General features: G+C 45.4%; 1 protein-coding gene and 1 long non-coding RNA gene across 4 annotated transcripts in view; both read left to right on the forward strand.

The window, feature by feature from the left end:
• LOC140426227 (BTB/POZ domain-containing protein 19-like) overlaps positions 1-24,318 on the forward strand; it is a 253,562-nt gene that overhangs the window by 6,552 nt on the left and 222,692 nt on the right. For both annotated transcript variants that reach the window (XM_072510724.1, XM_072510725.1), the window contains exons 2-3: positions 449-674; positions 3,810-3,863. In XM_072510724.1, the coding sequence (XP_072366825.1) occupies positions 449-674; positions 3,810-3,863 (280 nt within the window). The remainder of the gene's footprint in view (positions 1-448; positions 675-3,809; positions 3,864-24,318) is intronic.
• Positions 4,204-17,714, forward strand: LOC140426229 (uncharacterized). 2 transcript variants are annotated; one of them, XR_011948159.1, is made up of 3 exons: positions 4,204-4,294; positions 15,084-15,145; positions 16,815-17,714. It is a non-coding gene; the product is annotated as an uncharacterized lncRNA (long non-coding RNA). The 2 variants fall into 2 exon arrangements; XR_011948160.1 differs by lacking the exon at positions 4,204-4,294 and adding an exon at positions 9,925-11,475.

Consider the following 24,318-nt stretch of genomic DNA (forward strand, 5'->3'; position numbering starts at 1 on the left):
TTCAACAGTTGAATAGCTTGTGGGAAGTATGAGTACTTCAGTATCTTATAGTAACTGATGACTGTGGAATTGCATCCCAACAAGGAATCAACACTCCGAATTGTAGGAGAAGGAGGAAAATCATTGTTACTTGTACCAAAAGAGCACTTTTTCTGTTGCATGCCAAGATATTTTTCTGTTGCATGCCAAGTAGTCCTTTTATGGTTCTGATTTTTTGCTGAATTGTCTTTATGAACTTCATAAACTTTGCAATGTAAAGAATAGCAACCATGATCTAGCACAGTCTTTTGAGGGATTCTATCTATGTAGCAACTGAGACTTTAAAGAGGCAGCTATGATATGCCAATTATATGGATTTTCCATTTGTTCTGCAGAGTAAGCATTTAAAAAGTTTAAATTTTTGTGTGTGTGCTGTGAATAATTTGTTTTATTGTGTTTTTTTAACCAGTGATGTAAAATTCATTGTTGGAGAGGAGAGGAAAGTGGTGTATGCCCACCGCTGCATCTTAGCTTATCGCTGTGAGGCATTTCGCGCCATGTTCGCTAAGCAACATCTGTCATGTGATGCGAAAGGGGATGACGTTCCATTTGATCTCTCAGACGTACAGCCAGATGTCTTTCTGGCTGTGGTTGAATTTCTCTACACAAACTGCGTGATGCTGAGCAGCAGGATAGTGAGTACTTGACTCCTTGGGCAAGATGGATAGATTTTAACTTGGGCAGTCACCTGGCATAGTATGACCCAGGCCTCATGAAGAGCATAGCGTGGCCCAGGCCTCATGAAGAGAATCAATGAGCTGCAAAAGTCAATGGAGCACCCAAAGCTGCTTATTCATTTTGGGCTAGGTCGCAAACTAAGTCTTGGCAGGGTAGTTGGCAAGGGAGGAGGAGGGCAAAAAAGGCAATCGGAATCACAGTTTTGGAGGGGGCAAGGCAAGATGTGGTCTTGATCGCGATGGGGAGTTGAGGGAGAACAGAGGGAACTTGAGTGGGAACTTCCCAGATTATCCTTTGGGGCCCTAACTCCTGGCCCTAAGAGAATAATTGAAAAGTTACCTTTTGGGGCCCCTTTGCTGTACCACGAGTAAAATAGGCCAGAGTGTGCTATGGTCTGTCTTAGACGGCAGTTGAAACCCTGTGCTTTGTTGTGTGACCCTAATTTTCATATTAGATGGGCTTTATTGCCTCAAACAAATGCTGTGGCATTCTAGCAGTGGGCCCCTGTTATGGTGACAATGAGGATGTTGGTGTTAACAGGGTGGTAAGTCTATTGACTCCAATGTGAGGCCATTATTGCCCTTTAACAGCCGACTTTGGTAAGTTAATAATAATCTTTATTAGTGTTACAAGTAGGCTTACGTTGACACTGGTGAAGTTACTGTGAAAATCCCCTAGTCGCCACACTCGGGCGCCTGGTTGGGTACACAGGGAGAATTCAGAATGTCCAATTCACCGAAGAAGCATGTCTTTCGGGACTTGTGGGATGAAACCACAGCACCAGGAGAAAACCCACGCAGGCACAGGGAGAATGTACAGACTCTGCACAGACAGTGACCCAAGCCGGGAATTGAACCCGGGTCCCTGACGCTGTGAAGCAACAGTGCTAACCACTGTGCTACCGTGCAGAAAGTCAGTCCGTTAAATATCCTTTTCACTGGTTAGTCGACCAATTCAAACAACTGCTGTTTGCAACAGTGAAGGATTGGCTTGTGTTATGTGTTTGTGATTAGGTGAAGCATCCAGTTGTCCTAGTATTTTCCCAATTGTCCTCCTTCATGAATTTATACCCCGTAACAGCCAACCACCCCTGAAACACATCACATTTATTGGTTTTTGGTTTTGATATTTCTGGTTTCAAGCTAAAATTACTCCACAAGTTCACACAGACTCTCTGCAATACTCATCAGTCACCTGGAATGTTCTTAAAACACATTTTATTCCTTTCTCAGAGTTCCAAAGACAATGCACAGAGTGGACAGGTCAAGCCCTTAATCCATCTCCTTGTTTGCTCCAAAAAACAATTCAAATTGAATCCAATTCATGGTCCCCACAAGAGAGACATATTAGATCCAAGTTGACAAGAATAGGCATTACAACTGATCTTGGGCTTGATCTTAGCCAAGAAGTCACCTGTAATGTTGAGAGGGAAGATGAAGTGTAATCTTCTGGGGAAGTGGATTTGGAGATCGGGAGGGGAGATAATTCAGGCCCTATGATAAAGTTAGACCATCCACCCTTATTTTTATATTTCTATTATAAATTCCTTTTCACACTTGTATAAAATCTTCCTAGGGGAACTTGTTATGCTGTAAGTACATCTTCATCTTGACAAAGAGGTATGTGCAGACGTGCAATTTTTTCCCATATGTTAAGTTGCTAGTTAATAGCCGCCTGCAGAATTTGGAAGCATTAAAGTAGAATTGGTTGGAATGAAGTTTTTCCTGCAGTCCAATGCGTGAGAAAACTACCACCTGCAAACTCCCCGCCCAAACTACACCCCATCCTGCGCCATTCCTTCTCTCTCACTGTCCAAACTCCAGAATTTCCCTCCCCAACAGCTGTGTGTGTGTACCCATAAACACCGACTGCAGCAGTTCAAGAAGGCAGCTCACCACCACCTTCTCAAGGGCAATTAGAGATGGGCAGCAAATGCTGGCCTCAGTACAAAGGGAATTTTATTCTGTCGGCATTTTCTTTCTACTTTTTCCATTACAAATTCTCATGTCCACATCTATAATGGAACCTGTAAACTTGTCTATGAAAACTGGTCACACTGTGATTCAGCCCTCCCAGGAGTGCTGATGCTGCAGTGCCTCAGGTTTGTGTTTCTCAGCTCGTCAACTTTGTTTTATTCTTTCAGAAGGTGGGTGTGGCTGCTGAATGGTTTGGAAGTCAATATCCTCCAGACTTTTTCTTAAGCTTTTCTTTAAGCAAATTAAAAGAGATACTATGGTGTAATAACTTTAGACGTCACGGTAGCACAGTGGTTAGCACTGTTGCTCCACAGCTCCAGGGTCTCAGGTTCGATTCCCGGCTTGGGTCACCCGGTGCGGAGTCTGCACGTTCTCCCCGTGTCTGCGTGAGTTTCCTCCCGATGCTCCTGTTTCCTCCCACAGTCCAAAGACGTGCAGGTTAGGTGGATTGGCCATGCTAAATTGCCCTTAGTGTCCAAAAAAGGCTAGTTGCGGTTGGGTTATAGGAATAGGGGGTGGAGATGTGGGTTTAAGTGGGGTGCTCTTTCCGAGGGCTAGTGAGACTCGGTGGGCTGAATGGCCTCCTTCTGCACTGTAAATTCTATGATTCTCTGACTTGCCTTGTGACATTAGGAGAAGCTCACATTTTTCCCTATTGTTTTTGTGATAATATATTTCAAAAAATGAATTGAATAGAGGCCATTCCAAAAGCATTATAGCCAAGGTGTTATCAATATATATTTTCAGAAGCATTTTTCTCAGTCCCAGTGCAGTATATTCTATCCTTTAGCAGTTGGATTGAAAAGAACACAAAAAGAACATGACTGGTCTATAATCACAGAGCTGATGCCTTTCTTGCCAATAATGTGGAGTGGATATCCTCCAAGGGAATCTCTTTTTCTACTTCATTATAATACAGTCGAACATAAAAACCCCACATGGAGACTGGCAACAATTTGTTGAAAATGATTAACACTGACAGAAAGAAGTACACATAATTTCTTGCTTCAAGATTAAGACATCCATTAAATTAAATCGGTCACGCTAATCCATGATCATCATGATCTCCATTAATTTGTTGTTTCAACCTTCTGATAACTTTTTCCTTTTCCTCAGGCTCTGGATGTACTTACATCAGCAGTCGAATATGGGCTGGATGAACTTCAAAGGGTAAGACTTTCTGATGAATAATATTTGGTTAACAAGGTCATACGGTCAGCATTGCCTGTTGCAGTGGGTATGTAGAAATCTAAAATACCTAGTTTAATTCAGTTAAAGTCATCAGGATAGACAGTGATTCATAAATTCTTTCATATGCAACTTCCTAATTTCATAATACTTGCCCATATTGTGACTCATGCTTGCTTATGGAATTTGCACAGAGTGTTGGGGAAGGGACTACACCAATGCAATTATACTTTGATCATTTTGCAGTTTAATGATCATGTTTTCTACAAATTTGGTTAATTATTTTTTTTTTTTGCATACTTTTAGGTTGTCCATTAAATTTTTTTTTCGTTCCTTCACAAATAGCACTTTACCCCTACCTGTTTGCACCACTCTGGTTCAATGCATTCAAATATGAAGGGGAGCACTGAGTGGTAACCTACTTTACTTTGCTTTAAACTTTTTAAATAGATGAATTTAAAATTTGAAAATTATCCAAAAAGCGCTGTTTTTATTAGCGTGTAAATTGTATTCCTTCTAGAGAAGTGAGTACTATACTCAAAGGGAAGATAATGCCTTTATTTGACCTTTACCTCAATGTGAATTTGGATTTGAATGGAAAATATGTTGAGATGACAGTCACCGTGTGTTTCTGTCATATTATGACAGCATTGATATAACATGTGGCATTTTTCTTCTGTTAACTCTCCCAATAGAATACTGAGAGCTCTACTTCTTACCATTAACTGGTCTGTATAAAGTTTTACTTGGATTTTTTGAATTAATGAATTATTTTGGGTAGTTTCTCTGCTGTCAGCGCAATTCGAACCCTGTACAATTGGGTGGATTTGAAGGTGGAATGCTTCAGCGCAAATGGCTTTTGTAGTAGACACAAAACATAATTTAAAAGGGAACTGGATCAATATTTGAGAACGAGAAACACAAGAGATTACATAAACAGGGCAGGGAGTTTCTCAAACAATCTTGCATATTAAAATGGTTTACCTTTGTCACTAGTTAATGTGAATTATGGTACAAAATTCAACGCTTGTGTGCAAAAATGTTATCGTCATGATATGATTCACTCTAGTTTCCAACCTCAAAGGAAATATATTCATGTGTGAACATTAATGCATCCTGGATATGTGTTTTACCAGCTTTTGAGAAAGATGTAAAGGAAGTATCGAACTTTGACTGTTTCTCAAATGGGTTTATCATCAAAAAAAGCTACACCATGGTTACTACGTAAGCATAGCAAAAATGAGCATCAAGAGTCATTTATACGAAGACAGCTGATAACCTATGAGTCCTATACATGCACTGGATATGTTGTCAGTCTGTCTTTAGCTTTTCAACTCGCGCTGTGACATTTATTTCCTTAAATTTTCAATATAATTACATTTTTACTACCAGACTAACTGAAATCAGCTAACTCAGCATACCTTGTGGATTGAGCCTGGTAGCTTCCCGGTTAGTGACTTACTGACTCGGCCAGTTTAATTAATGGGTAAGTTATTTCTATCCCATTTCAAGATCCTTTCCTCACAGCTAAGTCTTTTCTGACTGAGAAGACAATAGATATGAAACATTTTCAGACCTTCTACCAGAACAGTTCTGCAACCAACCAGTAAGAACAAAAGACTGAAATGAAATTAAATGAAAATCGCTTATTGTCACAAGTAGGCTTCAAATGAAGTTACTGTGAAAAGCCCCTAGTCACCACATTCCGGCGCCTGTTCGGGGAGGCTGGTACGGGAATTTAACCCTCGCTGCTAGCCTGCCATGGTCTGCTTTAAAAGCCAGCTATTTTGCCCTGTGCTAAACCAGCCCCAAGACTCACATTTATGCAGTGTTTATCATATCACTGGCCTCAAAGTGCTTTACAGTCTGTACATACATTTGAAGTGTAATCAATGTTGTAATGTAGGAAATGTGGCAATTAACTTAGGCACAGCAACTCCGACAAACAGCAGTGTGATAATGACCAGATATTTGTTTTGTGATGGTAATTGTGGGCCATGGTAGTACAGTGGTTAGCACTGTTGCTTCACAGCACCAAGGACCTGGGTTTGATTCCTGGTTTGGGTCACTGTCTGTGCGGAGTCTGGACAGTCTCCCTGTGTCTGCGTGGGTTTTCTCCGGGTGCTCCCATTTCCTCCCACAAGTCTCAAAAGATGTGCTTGTTTGGTGAATTGGACATTCTGAATTTTCCCTCAGTGTACCCAAACAGGCACCGTAGTGTGGCAACTAGGGGATTTTCACAGTAACTTCATTGCGGTATTGATGTAAGCCTCCTTGTGACAATAATAAAGATTATGATTAAATATAGACCAGAACACCCAGGATAATTCCCCTGTTCTGCTTTGAAATAGTGCCGTGGGATCTTTTCAAATCACTTCAGGTAGATAGATGATGTAATGCCAGATCCCAAAGACAGCACCTCTGACAGTGCGGCACGCCCTCAGTACTGAACTCGGGTTTTAGCCTTTTTTTGTGTGTACTGGAGTGAAGGAGATTTGGTTGATTCTTGGAGCTATTACATCCATCCCTCCAATCTAGTCAAATTGGGAACCTTGTCTTGTATGGAACAATCACAGGCAGGAGCTTAAATCCATACATAATGTGCACTGGATAGTGAAGAAGAATGTGAACTTCTTGATATCAGGAGTCTAAAAGAAGTGTAAAATAATGAGCTGTCAACTCCCTCCAAGAAAAGAAAGTTATTTGTATGGCTGGGAAAGCAGCTATAGTTTGTTATTGAGGTTAACAATCCATTCAACGACCTCAACTTGTCGCAGTGTGAATGTTTGTGATGCCACCGGGAATGGATCTCTCAGCAGAAGTTCAGTACGTGGGCGATGGTCTGACTTGGATGGCCACAGTTTGAACTATTCCTCATGTTCTGCTTGTGGAGCAGGTGGCCACATCTGCCCTGGCCTCTCCTCAAACTGTTGAGGGTTGCCCAGGTTTTCCATGGAAGGTTGAAACCTGAAACTTCACTATTTGGGTGCGTCATTGAGTTGCACTTGGTGAAGCTTGCAGTCAGCCAGGAGGTGCGCCATTTAGAGATGGGCTATCTTCAGTTTGGAGGCTATGGAGTGTGTTCCCGTTAGGGACTAAGGAAATATCCGGCGAGTGTGCGTGTTTTTTAAATTTGAGGTCCTGTGCCAATGGGCGTGTTCTGTTAGCAGAAGGAGCCGTTTGAGCCGTGTTGTGGATAACTGACATGTTCGTGGGGCAGCTCCTGGTTGAACATCAGTACTCTGCTGTTAGGTAGGATACGACAAGTGAGGCAGTGCATACTGTGTTAGCTCTGCTGCAGAAGGCAGCAGAAGCAGAGTCTTGGAATATTTTTATGGTAGAGTTAGATAGATTACTGACAAGGAAAGGAATGGAAAGTTATTGGGGGTAGATGGGAATGTGGTACTGAGGTTACAATCAGATCAGCCATGATCTCATTAAACAGCAGAGCAGGCTCGAAGGGCCGAGTGGCCTAATCCTGTTCCTAATTTGTATGTTCGTGTGCATGTTCGTATTCACTGTCATCTTGACCTTAGCTCTGATGTTCTGCAGATGTTCTCGGTAAGGAAATGAATGGTTTCAAAAGTGTTGGATTGTGGGTGAGTGGTCAGCCACAGAGGTCCTCTCTGGCCTTCGGGTTGTTCACGTGGAAGGCTGAAACAAAAGGCTTGGCAGTGCTTCGTTGAAGTTTCTGTTTTCTGAATTAGGCTTCCAGAGAACATAGATCTTCAGTGAATGCTTGCTCAGTGTCATGACGCCGTCAGACATTCTTTAGCCTGGAAAGCCAGGTCCAAGTCGTCAGAATATGAAAAGAGCCATGACTTTGTGGGAGGGAGGTTATTGGTCTGGATACTGAAGAGAACTGGTGCAAGGACTGATCCCTGCAGGAGTCCATTGTTGGTTATGCATGGGTAGCTGATTTGATCCCCAAGGTGCACATGGAACTGTCGATTGCAAATCATGGAGTTGATTAGTTGCAGGGTTTTCACACAGCAGATGATTTTGGAGAATTTCAACAGCATGCCTGTGGGCCACAATGTGTAATTGGTACAGGATAAGTTAAGAAAGGCAGTTCCTGCCCGCAGGCTTTTCTGGAAACTGGCCTGAAACTGGTGAGATCAATGTCAGGGCTTGTTTGGAGCAGTTGAGACCTGTGCGAAAATCTGCCTATTGGGAGCCAAAAGGAAACACAAGTAAAACTTGAAAATGAAGAGTACCTGTAAAACGTGTCCTTGGGCGGAATGGTGGCACAGTGGTTAGCACTTCTGCCTCATGCCGCCAAGGACACAGGTTCAGTCCCGGCCCCAGGTCACTGTCCGTGAGGAGTTTGCACATTCTCCTCGTGTCTCTGTGGTCTCACCCCCACAACCCAAAGATGTGCACGGTAGGTAGATTGATCACGCTAAATTGCCCCTTAATTGTATAGCTTATCTCTTTATTTGGATCTGGATTACTGGTCCTGTGACATTCCCGCTTTGCCATCGCCCCCCCCCCCCCCCCAGCTCTCTAATCACCTTGCACAGTCACCTCGTGTGACAGACCGCACTACTTCAAAATAAGAAGGTCCTATAGTTGCACATTTGCTGGTTAGTTTGAAAAAAAAATGCCTTCCTTGCATTTCAGTGCTGCTGATATTGGCGTTGGCTGCCACTTTTCCAGCCATAGGCTGGCTGAGCTGCTTTTTAATTGCTGGTCTTGTAATAACTCCAGTCGAGGCTAGGCTAATCCAAAACTCGGGTTTATTTCTCAAACAAAAAGAAGCTGCACCCGCGCCGTACAGAACTAGCGTCCTAACCCCGGGACCATCGGGAACACTGGGCCACACATTTTAAAGTCCTGCCGGTGAGCCCCTATGGGATGATCCTCGGCCCCTCAACATGCACATATTCCAGAAATCCCGTGGAGAGATCAATAGACGACCCCGTGTTCATCGTGGGCATCATAACAGGCCTGTATAAACCCTTTGCAACCATTCTATTTTTCAGAAATTCTGATTAATCTGGGCATGGTGCATAAATATGACATTATTGCTATCAAGGGATGGGACTATGTTGAGGTAACTGGGTCTCCAGCTGAAGATGGAATTTGACTGAAACAAAAATAGCTTCGAAAAAAAGCCGCTGAATTTCATGGGGGGAGGTTCTGTATTGGTTCCGCCCAGCTCCCACTCTCATTGCAAAATTCAGTCACCAGCTGAGTGACTTAAAAAAAGTCCACTCTGCTGGGGCGCTTAAAGAACAGAGGCTGGAGTTGTTCAACCTCTCAGCAGTAGGTTTCTCTCTTGGCGGAGGGTCTCACCATTGGCTGACAATGGGAATCATAGAATTTACCGTGCAGAAGGAGGCTATTTGGCCCATCGAATGTGCACCGGCCCTTGGAAAGAGCACCCTACCTAAACCCACACTGCCACCCTATCCCCACGCCTCCATCCAATCCCCACACCTCCACCCTATCCCCGTATCAACGTTTTTTGGACACTAAGGGCTGTTTAGCATAGCCAATCCACCTAACCTGCACATCTTTGAACTGTGGGAGGAAACCGGAGCGCCCGGAGGAAACCCAGGCAGACACTGGGAGAACGTGCAGACTTTGCACAGAAAGTGACCCAAGCTGGGTATCGAACCTGGGACCTTGCAGCTGTGAAGCAACTGTGCTAACCGTTGTGCTACCGTGCTGCCCTCAATTGTCAGGTCGTGCTGAATCCGTTGACAATTTTCATGGCATGACAGCCCAACATGGGGCGGCTTTGGCAAGACCAGAAAATCACGCCAGTGTAAGGGCCAGAAAATTCACCCCCCCAGGGAGTGGGAGTCACCTAGCCAATCACACACACATCCCGTAAATGAATCTGATTGGCCGGCAGCTCTAGCAGTGAGTAGTGGGCACTGTTGGGACTGCAACTGAGCCCTGGGATGAAGACAGTCATGGCGTCTGGACCCTAGGTAGCTCCAGGGTTTTGGACAGGGAAGTATCGGGGATAAGGTAGGTGGAGAGAAGGCAGGAAGGTACAAGGGATGGGGGTAACATCTTGGAGGGTGGGGCCTGCCCTAATGTGCACAAGGCATTCCTCTAAATATGTGTCACTCTTTATTCCTGCATTTTCCACAAAGTTTTTAAAAAGGCCTTCTCACTCCCGCCTGGCCACCTACATAGACAGTGTAATGTCCGGGCTGTCTAGAAGGGCAAGGGCAGTAGACATATGGAAACACCACCACCCGCAAGTTCCCCTCCAAACCAGTTACCATTTTTGGAAATATATCACTGTTCCTTCACTGTCACCAGGTCGAAATCCTCAAACTCCCTCCCTAACAGCACTGTGATGTACCTACACCTCAAGGACTGCAGAGATTCAAGGCAGCTCACCACCACCATCTTCTCAAGGGCAATTAGTGATGGGCAATAAATGCTGGCCTAGCCTACGACACGCACATCCCAGGAGTGAAGTTCAAATATGAACTGATCAGAGCAGTTATGATCTCATTGAATGGTGGAGCAGACTCAATGGGTTAAATGGCCAATTGCTCCTATGTCTTATGGGCTTATTAAGCTCAATTGCCTGTTCATTTTTTAAAATAACAGGCAGTTTTCTGATTTTGTCTCTTGCCCGCCTACCGTTTTATGAGGAGTGCATTGGAGATGGGTGGTGGATTAGCCATGTGGCATATTTTATATGCCTTGCCCCACCCCGGCTGAAAACACATCCAGCAGGGAGCTGTAAAATCCAGCCCAAAGTCTAAAGTTTGACCTGAAATTCCTGAGCACTAATGGCATAAACTAAACTGCCTGGATGATTGATCGGGTTTACATAAGATAAGGCATATTCATGTGAATGACATTTGCATGTCGGAGATGAGAATTTTGGGGGTCAATCTAGCCTCCTATGATCATTATAGCGAAGGACCGTGTAAAACATGGGGTTGGGGGGGGGGGCGGTGATTTTGCGCCCGTGTTCATGGTCAGCAAGAATGGCGACGTGGGCTCAAAATACCGCGAGAGTCAGGGAGCAAGATTCTTGCAGGCGAGAGTGGCTCAAGGCCTTGTCTGAAAACTCGTTGGTTTTCAGTCAGAGCCTGACATTGACAAATTATGGGAAAATTCTGCCCTTGGGGCTTTCAGGTATTATCTTTGCATAAAATAAAAGGGATTCAAATTAGCTGGAAAATTATCAGACCCCCAAGATACTGGATAAAGTTTTATGTAAAATCTTTTTAAAAAATCACTTTTTAATTTGAAACTCAAAAAAGCAAGAATGGGACATAAAATATAAATGAGAACCCACAATCAATAAATTGTATGGTCCATTGACACAGATTTTGTAAGGACTATTATTAAACCTTTAGGTAGTTTTGTTAGAACTTTTCATTCCACTTTTTAAAAAAAATTCTGAGTACCCAATTATTTTTTTCCAATTAAGGGGCAATTTAGCGTGACCAATCCACCTCACCTGCACATCTTTTGGGTTGTGGGGGTGCAAACTCCACATGGACAGTGATGCAGGGCTGGGATTTGAACCCGGGTCCTCAACGCCGTAGGCAGCATTCATTCCACTTTTAACTATGCTTTTATCTCCAGCTGCTTGTCCAACACCAGGAAGGTGAGGCATTAAAAATTATTGGAGATTAATTTCAGGGGAACAGATATGATCTTGCTTTTTAGTAAACCATAATTTGTTGTTGGTGTGTGTGCTTTTCAACACATGATGCAGTTTTACTTGGAGCTGGTGTACTTGATCACTGCCTTTGTCCCCTCTGACATGCATGCTCTGCCAGGTCCCCGTGCAGCAGCAGGCGCACAGGTCTCCCAGAAGCTGATGGTGTGCCGCTTGTTGTAATTGGCCAGGCGGGAACCCTCACCAACGATGCGTGCCAAGATGTCGTTGACACATGGGTTCATGATGCTCATAACCTTGCTGGCGTTGGGGTGCACCTGCTTCATCAAAGAACAAAGAACAAAGAAATGTACAGCACAGGAACAGGCCCTTCGGCCCTCCAAGCCCGTGCCGACCATACTGCCCGACTAAACTACAATCTTCTACACTTCCTGGGTCCGTATCCTTCTATTCCCATCCTATTCATATATTTGTCAAGATGCCCCTTAAATGTCCCTATCGTCCCTGCCTCCACTACCTCCTCCGGTAGTGAGTTCCAGGCACCCACTACCCTCTGCGTAAAAAACTTGCCTCGTACATCTACTCTAAACTTTGCCCCTCTCACCTTAAACCTATGCCCCCTAGTAATTGACCCCTCTACCCTGGGGAAAAGCCTATGACTATCCACTCTGTCTATGCCCCTCATAATTTTGTATACCTCTATCAGGTCGCCCCTCAACCTCCTTCGTTCCAGTGAGAACAAACCGAGTTTATTCAATCGCTCCTCATAGCTTATGCCCTCCATACCAGGCAACATTCTGGTAAATCTCTTCTGCACCCTCTCTAAAGCCTCCACATCCTTCTGGTAGTGTGGCGACCAGAATTGAACACTATACTCCAAGTGTGGCCTAACTAAGGTTCTATACAGCTGCAACATGACTTGCCAATTCTTATACTCAATGCCCCGGCCAATGAAGGCAAGCATGCCGTATGCCTTCTTGACTACCTTCTCCACCTGTGTAGCCCCTTTCAATGACCTGTGGACCTGTACTCCTAGATCTCTTTGACTTTCAATACTCTTGAGGGTTCTACCATTCACTGTATATTCCCTACCTGCATTAGCCCTTCCAAAATGCATTACCTCACATTTGTCCAGGTTAAACTCCATCTGCCATCTCTCCGCCCAAGTCTCGAGACAATCTAAATCCTGCTGTATCCTCAGACAGTCCTCATCGCTATCCGCAATTCCACCAACCTTTGTGTCGTCTGCAAACTTACTAATCAGACCAGTTACATTTTCCTCCAAATCATTTATATATACTACAAAGAGCAAAGGTCCCAGCACTGATCCCTGTGGAACACCACTGGTCACAGCCCTCCAATTAGAAAAGCATCCCTCCATTGCTACCCTCTGCCTTCTATGGCCTAGCCAGTTCTGTATCCACCTTGCCAGTTCACCCCTGATCCCGTGTGACTTCACCTTTTGTACTAGTCTACCATGAGGGACCTTGTCAAAGGCCTTACTGAAGTCCATATAGACAACATCTACTGCCCTACCTGCATCAATCATCCTAGTGACCTCCTCGAAAAACTCTATCAAGTTAGTGAGACACGACCTCCCCTTCACAAAACCGTGCTGCCTCTCACTAATACGTCCATTTGCTTCCAAATGGGAGTAGATCCTGTCTCGAAGAATTCTCTCCAGTAATTTCCCTACCACTGAAGTAAGGCTCACCGGCCTGTAGTTCCCGGGATTATCCCTGCCACCCTTCTTAAACAGAGGAACAACATTGGCTATTCTCCAGTCCTCCGGGACATCCCCTGAAGACAGTGAGGATCCAAAGATTTCTGTCAAGGCCTCAGCAATTTCCTCTCCAGCCTCCTTCAGTATTCTGGGGTAGATCCCATCCGGCCCTGGGGACTTATCTACCTTAATATTTTTTAAGACACCCAACACCTCGTCTTTTTGGATCACAATGTGACCCAGGCTATCTTCACCCCCTTCTCCAGACTCAACATCTACCAATTCCTTCTCTTTGGTGAATACTGATGCAAAGTATTCATTTAGTACCTCGCCCATTTCCTCTGGCTCCACACATAGATTCCCTTGCCTATCCTTCAGTGGGCCAACCCTTTCCCTGGCTACCCTCTTGCTTTTTATGTAAGTGTAAAAAGCCTTGGGATTTTCCTTAACCCTATTTGCCAATGACTTTTCATGACCCCTTCTAGCCCTCCTGACTCCCTGCTTAAGTTCCTTCCTACTTTCCTTATATGCCACACAGGCTTCGTCTGTTCCCAGCCTTTTAGCCCTGACAAATGCCTCCTTTTTCTTTTTGACGAGGCCTACAATATCATTCGTCATCCAAGGTTCCCGAAAATTGCCGTATTTATCTTTCTTCCTCACAGGAACATGCCTGTCCTGTATTCCTATCAACTGACACTTGAAAGCCTCCCACATGTCAGATGTTGATTTGCCCTCAAACATCCGCCCCCAATCTATGTTCTTCAGTTCCCGCCTAATATTGTTATAATTAGCCTTCCCCCAATTTAGCACATTCATCCTCGGACCACTCTTATCCTTGTCCACCAGTACTTTAAAACTTACTGAATTGTGGTCACTGTTACCGAAATGCTCCCCTACTGAAACATCTACCACCTGGCCGGGCTCATTCCCCAATACCAGGTCCAGTACCGCCTCTTCCCTAGTTGGACTGTTTACATATTGTTTTAAGAAGCCCTCCTGGATGCTCCTTACAAACTCTGCCCCGTCTAAGCCCCTGGCACTAAGTGAGTCCCAGTCAATATTGGGGAAGTTGAAGTCTCCCATCACCACAACCCTGTTGTTTTTACTCTTTTCCAAAATCTGTCTACCTATCTGCTCCTCTATCTCCCGCTGGCTGTTGGGAGGCCTGTAGTATACCCCCAACATTGTGACTGCACCCTTCTTATTCCTGATCTCTACCCATATAGCCTCACTGCCCTCTGAGGTGTCCTCTCGCTGTATAGCTGTGATACTCTCCTGAACAAGTAGCGCAACTCCGCCTCCCCTTTTACATCCCCCTCTATCCCGCCTGAAACTTTGTAGATACAGATAGAGTAATTCTGTCCTGGATTTCCTCTTCTTGCTAACCTTCGCTGTGTAATATAGGTACGCCAGTGAAGGGTTAATTATTACATCCAGTGTAATTCAAACACTAGAGGGCACCACCAGTTCCCACCATAAATATCAGACCTCAGGGAATCTTGGGTAGTTAGCAAAGGAGAAGTATTAATCACAGCACGAGGAATAGTTTAGATTAGAGAGAGAGTTAACACAAGGTCATCACTAGTTAATACTAGATTATAGATTACTGTTTAACAGATTCAACCTTACTTTATTAATAGTTAAAGCTCAGTAGTGTACGCAAACATTATTTAATTAATCGTTATTCAATAAATTAGTTTTGCTTCAATTTAAAGATTGGTAGTTTCTTTATCATCAACTCATCAGACTATTCTGGATCACAAGGCAAAGAATAACAACATATTACCAAAAAGTATAATATAACACGCTGGTGCTTTCTTGACAATTTTTTTGGTAGCCATCTTGACAATTCCTGTTTTCTTGTCCTCAGCCATGGAGCCATTTTACTTCAGACACAACCTGAGGCAAACTCTTGGTGGGTGACCTCATTCGGTAAGAGTTTAGAAGTTTGGGAACTGTCATTGTGCAACAGGCGTTTTCAGCAGTATAAAGAATGTGGTTGTCAGAGCAGTTGCTAAATATGATCCAGGTCCCTTTTCTCTTTACAAAATAAATACCGTTTCCAGCTTTTCTTTCCCTTCCTGCTGAAAATCTGGAGTTGTATGTATATCACAGCATGGAAAGTGCATGGTGATGCCACAGATGGCACTCGTGTATGTATATCCATTTAGTTTTTTCTTAAATTAGTGAGGAAATAATTTTTTAAAACTGATTTCGCCTCTCAAAAACTTCAGGCATTTATCAGTGGAATTGGTTAAAAACTAATTTAATAGGGTGGCATGTGGCGCAGTAGATAGCACTGGGACTGCGGCGTTGAGGCCCTGGGTTCGAATTCGGGCCCTGGGTCACTGTCCGTGTGGAGTTTGCATATTCTCCCCATGTCTGCGTGGGTTTCACCCCCATAAACCAAAGATGTGCAGGTTAGGTGGATTAGCCATATCTTTTTATTAAAACAGTAACAAATATATACAAGGCCAAAAGGTACAAACACTAATTTTGTGTTGGAGAAACCCTCCCCTCAGTACCAATGTATGGGGATGGGGGGGTCGATACTCTGATTATCAAAACAGTTCACAACGCGTTTTTACAAAAAACAAATGGTACAGGCACTAAACTTTGCGCTGGAGAGACCAGATATCCTTGCCTCTGTACCAACAGAAGTGAAAGGAAGGGGCGAGAGGGGAAAGGAGGGTGGTGGGGAGGGAGGGAGTCGGAGTGTTGGTTGAGCGGGAGGCGACCATTAAGGGCATTGCCTGAACTCGGAGGCAGAAAAACAAAAGAACCTTCAATTATGATGTGGTAGATTCCGGGAGTCCCCCAGAGGGGGTGAGGGGCGACACAGTGTCAGGACGAGTGAGACCCGCACCCCGCTACAGAGCGGCTCATGCACCCTGCGCTCCCGACGCTGGGCAGGTGACAGCCTTCGGACAGTCGCCCTCCGGGCCCGAATCCTCCACCACACTGAGTGCGGCGGGCGACACGGGCCTGTCACCGGGATCATCGACAGGCGGGATCTCCTCAGGCCCCATGCTAAATTGCCCCTTAATTGGAAAGAAAAATAATTCGGTACTCTAAATTTATTTTTAAAAACTAATTTAAAGGTCCTTAAGGCTATCTATTGCAACAGAGTGAGTGACCAATTGGACTGGATTAATATGTCCCCCCAAAAATCTAGTTTCCATGTTCTGGATCGAGAGATCAGTTACTTGGAGAGAAAAAAAGCAAACGAGCAGGAATTTCCCATTGTTAATTGACCTTGTGATGCCTTGGGGCAGAATGATCTAATGGGAAGCATTCTCATGGGAAGCATTATTTTATGTAGAGCTTGCAGAGGACATTTTCTCACAAAGCTGAGAAGATTTATGAAGTAATCGTAATGCCTGTTTAACAATTGGCAACATCTGAGTTTCTGAGGATATTTGAAAATTAGTCACCATTAGACATTTGCTGATGTGCCTAAGATCAAAACTTGGAGTCAAAAGGTCAAACTTTCATCTTTCCAGGATGGCTCATCAGTCTGTGTGGATGTGTGAGTGTATGGTGCTGTGGGTGTGTGTGATGTACATCTTTTATCTCAGATTTTTTTCCTTTCCTTTCATAGATACACTTCCCTTCTTAAACCGTGCTTGAGAAGTTGGAGTGGACTGTCTTCTGCAATATCATCGCTGGTGTTGCTCATAACTGCTCACAGAACAAAGAAAAAGAAAACCTTGTATTGATATAACACCTTCTCTGACATTAGTTCCAAAGCCAACAAAGTACCATTGATGTGTAGCTGCTGTTCTAATTTAAGAAAATAGAACAGCCAAGATGTATATATCAAAGTTGCAGAAAAATAAATGAGATAAATGACTTTGGGCGCGTTTTAACGGGAGAAATAGAGAGTTTGGGCGCATTTAGCGGGGTGTTTCTCGGCGCCTGCAGCGTCAAAAAGGACCCCCTATCAAACGGGCCTTTTTTTTTGTTTTTGTGGGGCGCTTACCTTCATTTCCTGCTTGTCAGTACCGGAAGAGATCGAGGCGCCATTTTTAAATGCTGCCCTGACTCCCCGAAGTCTGGACCACCCCATTGCGGCCTCTGGATCCCCCCAATGCATCCAACTTGCCTGTCAGAGGGTCCTTGAGCTCCCCTCACCCACCTCAAAAGGGCAGGGCACCCTGGGCCTGATCCCTGGCAGTGCCAAGAGTCATGATATTCAGGTAAACATCATAGCACATACATAAATGCATACTGATGGATAGCTCAACGGACCAATCAACGCACACAACACGACAGCCAATCACAGGCAAGAGCCTACACAGTACAAAACAGGGAACACGACACTTCCTGGGCACTCGAGCAGGAGACGGCTAAGGGTACAGAGCTCATTACAAGCCACTCAGACAAGCCACTACAAGATAGAATTAGGAATAGGTCCACAGAATCAAGGGTCATGATCGAACCTCAGTAAGCAGTTTACCAGTGTAAATAGATGTTTGAAATAAAACTGCATTGTACCATTCGCAACCGTGTTGGTTTGTCTGTGTAGCAGAGTACCCAACACTTCACCAACCTGGAACCTAGGCAGCCTGGCAGTGCCATTTTGGCACCCCATCAGTGCCAGGGTGACAGCCAGAATATCTGGGTGGTGGTGCCAGGCTGGCAGTGCAAATGTGCGCGGGTGGCAGCAGGAGTGCCAGGATACCACCCGGCCCAGAACCTACCACCCGGGGGCCTAAGACTGCCTGGGAGACCCCTCCCTCAGGTGCCGGTATGCCTGGTCCACGTTTGTGTGCCATGGTGAGGTCTGTCAGGCGTGTGAGGGAGAGAGAGAGTGTGTGTCTGTGTATGTCTGTGTTAGTTCCTTTTGCTTCCAAGGTCTAAACACTTCTGCTAAGTTCTCTCACAAAGCATTACACAGGAACCAATCACTGACCATTGTCAGGCAGAACACTGTTCCTCGCCAGCCCACGAGTTTCCAGTTAACTAATTGAACCAAATCCCTCCAAAGCTGGTTCCTAATATTCACTCAGTGCCGAAGAATCTGGCTTCTTCCTTCCAAATTACAAAGTCTGGGAACAGTGTCCTAGCAAGCAGGCTGCTTCAACATCGCGACTTCTGCTTAAAGGCATATCCCGATTATTGGCTCATGGACCAAAATAATAAAATACAATAAATGGGAACAAAGGAAATGAACAGGAAGGACTCTTACACGAGCCCCAGAGAAGCGCAGAATGAGTAATATGAGTAATATAAAAACATGAAAGTGTGTTATGATTAACTTGTTCATGTCAGCCTTGACTCAGTGGTAGCATTAATGCCTCCGAGTCAATAGGTTGCAGATTCAAGCCTCATTCCAGAGGCTGACTGGAGTACTTCCCTATTGGAGGTACCATCTATCAGGTGAGAAGACAATAAAGTGAGACTTCATCTGGCCTCTGAGGTGGACATGAAAGATCCCATGGCGCTGTTCAAAGAGCAAAGAATTCTCACAATACTGAGTCCAACATTTATCCCATAACCATCACCACCACACACATTACATTGGGCCCAATCGAAAAGCCTTTTTGCACCTGACTCGGGACAGGACAAGGCTCACGAGAGGCCAATTGCGAAATTTGCAATTCTCTGGACGCCTTGCTTTTCTAGCTCAGTGGCCTTTGTGACCAGTTTGTGACCACGGGTCCAGATCCGATAAATTGGTTGGTGACCAAATTTTGACATTTTTGGTCGTAGCTAGATGTACAGTTCGTAACTGAGCTATTGGGGAAATGTGCAGCGGTGTTTTTCTGAGTACATTTTTGGAGTATTGCTGCATGAAGTGCTATTCGCCCACACTGGGCATGCATTGAAGGATTAAGTGTTATTTAAACATTAGGTTTCTGAGTGAATGTTCATAGCCAGTTACTGGGAAATGGTATAGAATCAATTTCATTTTCAACTATCACATTTTATCATCAGTCAAACTTGCATACAGGTACCTTAAAGCCTCAGTGAAGTTAAAGACGATTCAAGAATTTGTTGCAACAGAAAATTTTAAACACCGTTTTTTCCCCCCACAACGATCCATTGGTTTTGTCAACAGGAAAATAGAAGGAAAGGAACTTGAGTGCTTCAAAAGAAAGAGAGCGCTGAAGTTTAAAAAAAAAACATATCTCTAGCAGAGGAAATGCCTGCTTCAGAGGTGGAAACTGCAGGAAGCTATCAGGTAAAACCGAAGAAACACAGAATATGGCTCGCCACCTCCTTCCTGCTCCGATGGGAAACATTTCAAAGTGCTGGAATTTGTTTGTTGCAATTAGTTATGGAACAAAAGGACAACATTTTGAATTTCTTGGCCAGCTAAGCTATTGGCAGGTTTAATAAGTTGTTCAATACGTTGTTCCTGGGTATAACAAAAATTTATGCAACAGGATCACTTTCCTTAACAAAAATGCATTTTTAATATTGACCATCATATTTTTAAAATATAATTTCCTTTTAAAATTGTTTTCATTATCCTTCAATTACCCAAAGTGCTTAAAAAAGGATTGCATTCCCTACACTGAGATAGGTCCTCAAGATAATTCTTTACTTCAGAAGAAAGCTATGAAAGATTAGGGGTAATATTCAATTCCTTCCAATGTTTAATGCTTTTAAACTCACCATATTAGCACAGGGCTAAAGAGCTGGCTTTTAAAGCAGACCAAGGCAGGCCAGTAGCACGGTTCAATTCCCGTACCAGCCTCCCCGAACAGGCGCCGGAATGTGGCGACTAGGGGCTTTTCACAGTAACTTCATTTGAAGCCTACATCTGACAATAAGCGATTTTCAATTCATTTCATTTCATCTGAAACAGTGATATTGTCCAAAGTGCTGTGAAGGAACAGAACTTAACACTATATTTTTATAAAAATATATCTTTGTTGCTATTTCTTAATTTTAAACCTTTTGGCTGAGCAAAGACCATTAAGTTGGCTGACCCTGGACGGCACGGTGGTGCAGTGGTTAGCACTGCTGTCTCACGGCAGTGCAGACCCGGTTCGATCCCAGCCCCGGGTCACTGTGCGTGTAGAGTTTGCACATTCTCCCCGTGTCTGCGCGTGTCTCACCCCCACAATCCAAAAAGATGTGCAGGGTAGGTGGATTGGCCACGATAAATTGTCCCTTAATGAATAACATTTTTTTAAAAGAAAGATGGCTACTCTCTGTCACCAGGACAAAAGAAGCTCTTCGCAATTTTAGAAATGTCACCCCAAATTATTTCTGAGGAGCTGCTAACTGACCATCTGGGGACTGCACAGCCAAATTTAAAGGGAACTACACTAAGGCTATTCGTATTTGATAAACCAGGTCAACCAACCAAGTCAAAGAGTCTATGGAGACGCCCCTTTCAACCCATAATGGCTGAGACGTTATCAGCCTGGAGGACAAAGCCAATTTCCAGACACTGGATGAACATCCTTTCTTGAAGATATTGTGGTGAGGTAAAGCCACATGATCTAAGACTCTGCCTTCCTGAACTGCAAGCCCACTCTGTTGCTTTAACATCTGATTAATGGGCCACACATCTGGAATTCTGGCCAGGCTGGACAACTGGTTCCATCTGCCCTGTCTTGCTGAACGTTCTGTACTATCGCTTACCAACCTATTTCATCTTGCAAAAGCCACCACCACCAGGAAAACAAATTTTACACCACCGGTTTTCAAACTGCCAATCTCTGTTAAGGAATTGCTTGTGATACTTTTGATTCTGAACTCTGAACTAATATTTATTTTCTCTGGCCTCTGCATTGTAAAGCCTTCTATATCCCTCTCTTTACTGTATGTGTGTGGAGAAAGATATTGCGAGCTCTCCTTTGCACAGTTTTTGAGTTCATCCTACTTCGGGTTTGCTGCAGGATTCGTAGGAATTAGATCACACAAAAACCGAGGGGTTGGGAAATATGCCACCGCTTACTAAAAAGGAAACAAAAACAAATCACCTCTCTAATCGCGGACCAGTGGTGAGAAGTAAATTTAGTAACTTAGTGCTGATTGAACGGCACCCACTCCTGTTCATAACGGTCCTCAAATGTTTATTGAGAATTATCCCACCATGGGCACAACATACATAATAGAATATTTGTTCTGCAAGATTTACAATGAAAATGAGAAGGGCCTGAGAGGACATGTGTTGTCTTTTCTTTTGGCACAGGGGAATGCAAATATCATAATCTTTTCAAAAAAGCACAGTGCTTGTTGATTCAGATACATAGAACAGTACAGTACAGTACAGGCCCTTCGGCCCACGATGTTGTTCAGACCATTTATCCTAATCTAAGATCAACCTAACCTATACCCCTTCAATTTACTACTGTCCATATGCCTGTCTAAGAGTCACTTAAATGTCCCTAATGACTCTGACTCCACCACCTAAGGGAGTTTAAAAATTACCGGCTCTACGTCCTTCCTCACCTCTGCGCTGTCACGCTCCTAGGGTTAGACTTCCAATGTAACCTCCAGAGCTTAACTGTTAAATTCGGCGGCCCTATACCCCCCTCACTGTCTGCAGCCTCGCGACCCTCAAAGTCGATCCGCCTTCCCTGTTTGCGAACCTCACACCGGATTGCAAACCCGTCGCCACCAGGAGCAGACGGTACAGTGCCCAGGACGACCTTCATTAGGTCAGAAGTCCAGCGGTTACTGAAGGAAGGTATTATTGAGGCTAGCAACAGTCCCTGGAGAGCTCAAGTAATGGTTGTAAAGACCGGGGAGAAGCATAGGATGGTCATCGATTATAGTCAGACCATCAACAGGTATACGCAGCTCGATGCGTACCCTCCCCCCCGCATATCTGATCTGGTCAATCAGATTGCACAATACAAGGTCTTTTCCACGGTGGATCTAAAATCCGCCTACCACCAGCTCCCCATCCGCCCTAGCGACCGCAAATACACTGCATTCAAAGCAGATGGGCGGCTCTACCACTTCCCAAGGGTTCCCTTCGGTGTCACAAATGGAGTCTCGGTCATCCAACAGGAGAAGGACCGAATGGTTGACCGGTACGGTTTGCGGGCCACGTTTCCGTACCTCAATAACGTCACCATCTGTGGCCACGACCAGCAGGACCACGACATCAACCTCCGAAAATTTCTCCATACCGCAAAAATCCTTAATCTAACATATAACAAGGACAAATGCATGTTCAACACCGACTGTCTAGCCATCCTTGGCTACGTAGTGCATGATGGAGTTATAAGCCCAGATCCCGAACGCATGTGCCCCCTCATGGAGTTCCCCCTCCCCCACTGCTCCAAGGCCCTGAAACGTTGCCTGGGATTTTTTTCGTATTATGCCCACTGGGTCCCCAACTATGCGGACAAGGCCGCCCAATAATTCAATCCACAGTTTTTCCCCTGTCAGCAGAGGCTCGCCAGGCCTACAGCCGCATCAAAGCGGACATCGCAAAGGCCACGATGCACGAAATCAGCGATTCACTCCCCTTCCAAGTCGAGAGCGACGCATCCAACGTAACTCTGGCGGCCACCCTCAACCAAGTGGGCAGACCCGTGACCTTCTTCTCACTCACCCTCCATGCTTCAGAAATCCGCCATTCCTCAGTTGAAAAGGAGGTCCAGGCCATAGTAGAAGCTGTGCGGCACTGGAGGCATTCCCTAGCCGGCAGGAGATTCACTCTCCTCACTGACCTGGAGCTCTCCAGGTCGGTTGCTTTCATGTTCGATAATGCACAGCGGGCAAGATAAAGAACGATAAGATCTTACGGTGGAGGATCGAGCTCTCCACCTACAACTATGAGATCTTGTATCGTCCCGGGAAGCTAAACGAGCCTCCTGATGCCCTATCCTGCGGCACATGTGCCAACGCACAAGTGGACTGCCTCCGGGCCCTCCACAAGTCCTCTGCCACCCCGGGGTCACTCGATTCTTCCATTTAATTATGACCCCCAACCTGCCCTACTCCATCGAGGAGGTCAGGACCGCCACCAGGAATTGCCAAATCTGCGTGGAGTGCAAGCCGCATTTCTACAGGCCAGAGAAAGCGCACCTGATAAAGGCTTCCCGTCCCTTTGAACGCCTCATTATGGATTTCAAAGGGCCCCTCCCCTCCACCGACCGCAACACGTACATCCTGAACGTGATTGGCGAGTACTCCTGGTTCCCATTCGTCATCCCCTGCCCCGACATGACCGCAGCCACCATCATAAAAGCCCTCCACAGTATCTTCACGCTGTTTGGTTTCCCTGCCTACATACACAGCGATAGGGGGTCCTCCTTCATGAGCGACGAACTCAATTCCTGTTCAGCAAGGGCATCGCCTCGAGCAGGACGACCAGTTACAACCCCCGGGGAAACAGGCAGGTGGAGAAGGAGAACGGAACGGTCTGGAACACCGTCCTACTGGCCCTACGGTCCAGGAATCTCCCAGTCTCCCGCTGGCAGGAGGTCCTCCTGGATGCTCTCCACTCCATCCGATCACTGCTGTGTACCACGACCAACCAAACCCCTCACGAACGTCTCCTTGTCTTCCCTAGGAAGTCCTCCTCCGGACCTTGCTCCCAACCTGGCTGGCAGCTCCTGGACCCATCCTGCTCCGCAAACACGTGCGGGCGTACAAGTCGGACCCATTGGTCGAGTGGGTCCACCTCCTGCACGCTAACCCTCAATACGCCTACGTGGCGTACCCCGACGGCCGACAGGATACGGTCTCTCTACGGGACCTGGCGCCCGCTGGATCCCCATCCACACCTCCACTACCGACCCCATCCTCCCTCCCACCGGCACACTCCACAGCCACCCCCTTCCCAGGTGGATCGGTCCTTCAACTGGTCCCATCTAGGGGTGATGAAGCTGCTGAAGAAGCCGAAGTCACGCTCCCGGAGCCACGGATGCCCGAGTCAGTGCCTGCATCACCGCCGAAGCTACGACGATCGCAGAGGATGACCAGAGCCCCCGATCGACTAATTGCTTCATTCTGACTGTAAATAATTACTGTAAATAGTTGTGACATGTAACGAGGCAAAACACTGTGCTAATGTATACCGGGTACCACCATGATCTACACCTCTATCACTGTATAACGCGAGGCCACCACCCCGCCGGACTGTTTTTTTAACAGGGGGTGAACGTGGTAGTCGGTATTAGGGG

The sequence above is a fragment of the Scyliorhinus torazame genome, chromosome 7 (assembly GCF_047496885.1).
Source record: "Scyliorhinus torazame isolate Kashiwa2021f chromosome 7, sScyTor2.1, whole genome shotgun sequence".
NCBI classification, from domain to species: Eukaryota; Metazoa; Chordata; class Chondrichthyes; order Carcharhiniformes; family Scyliorhinidae; genus Scyliorhinus; species Scyliorhinus torazame.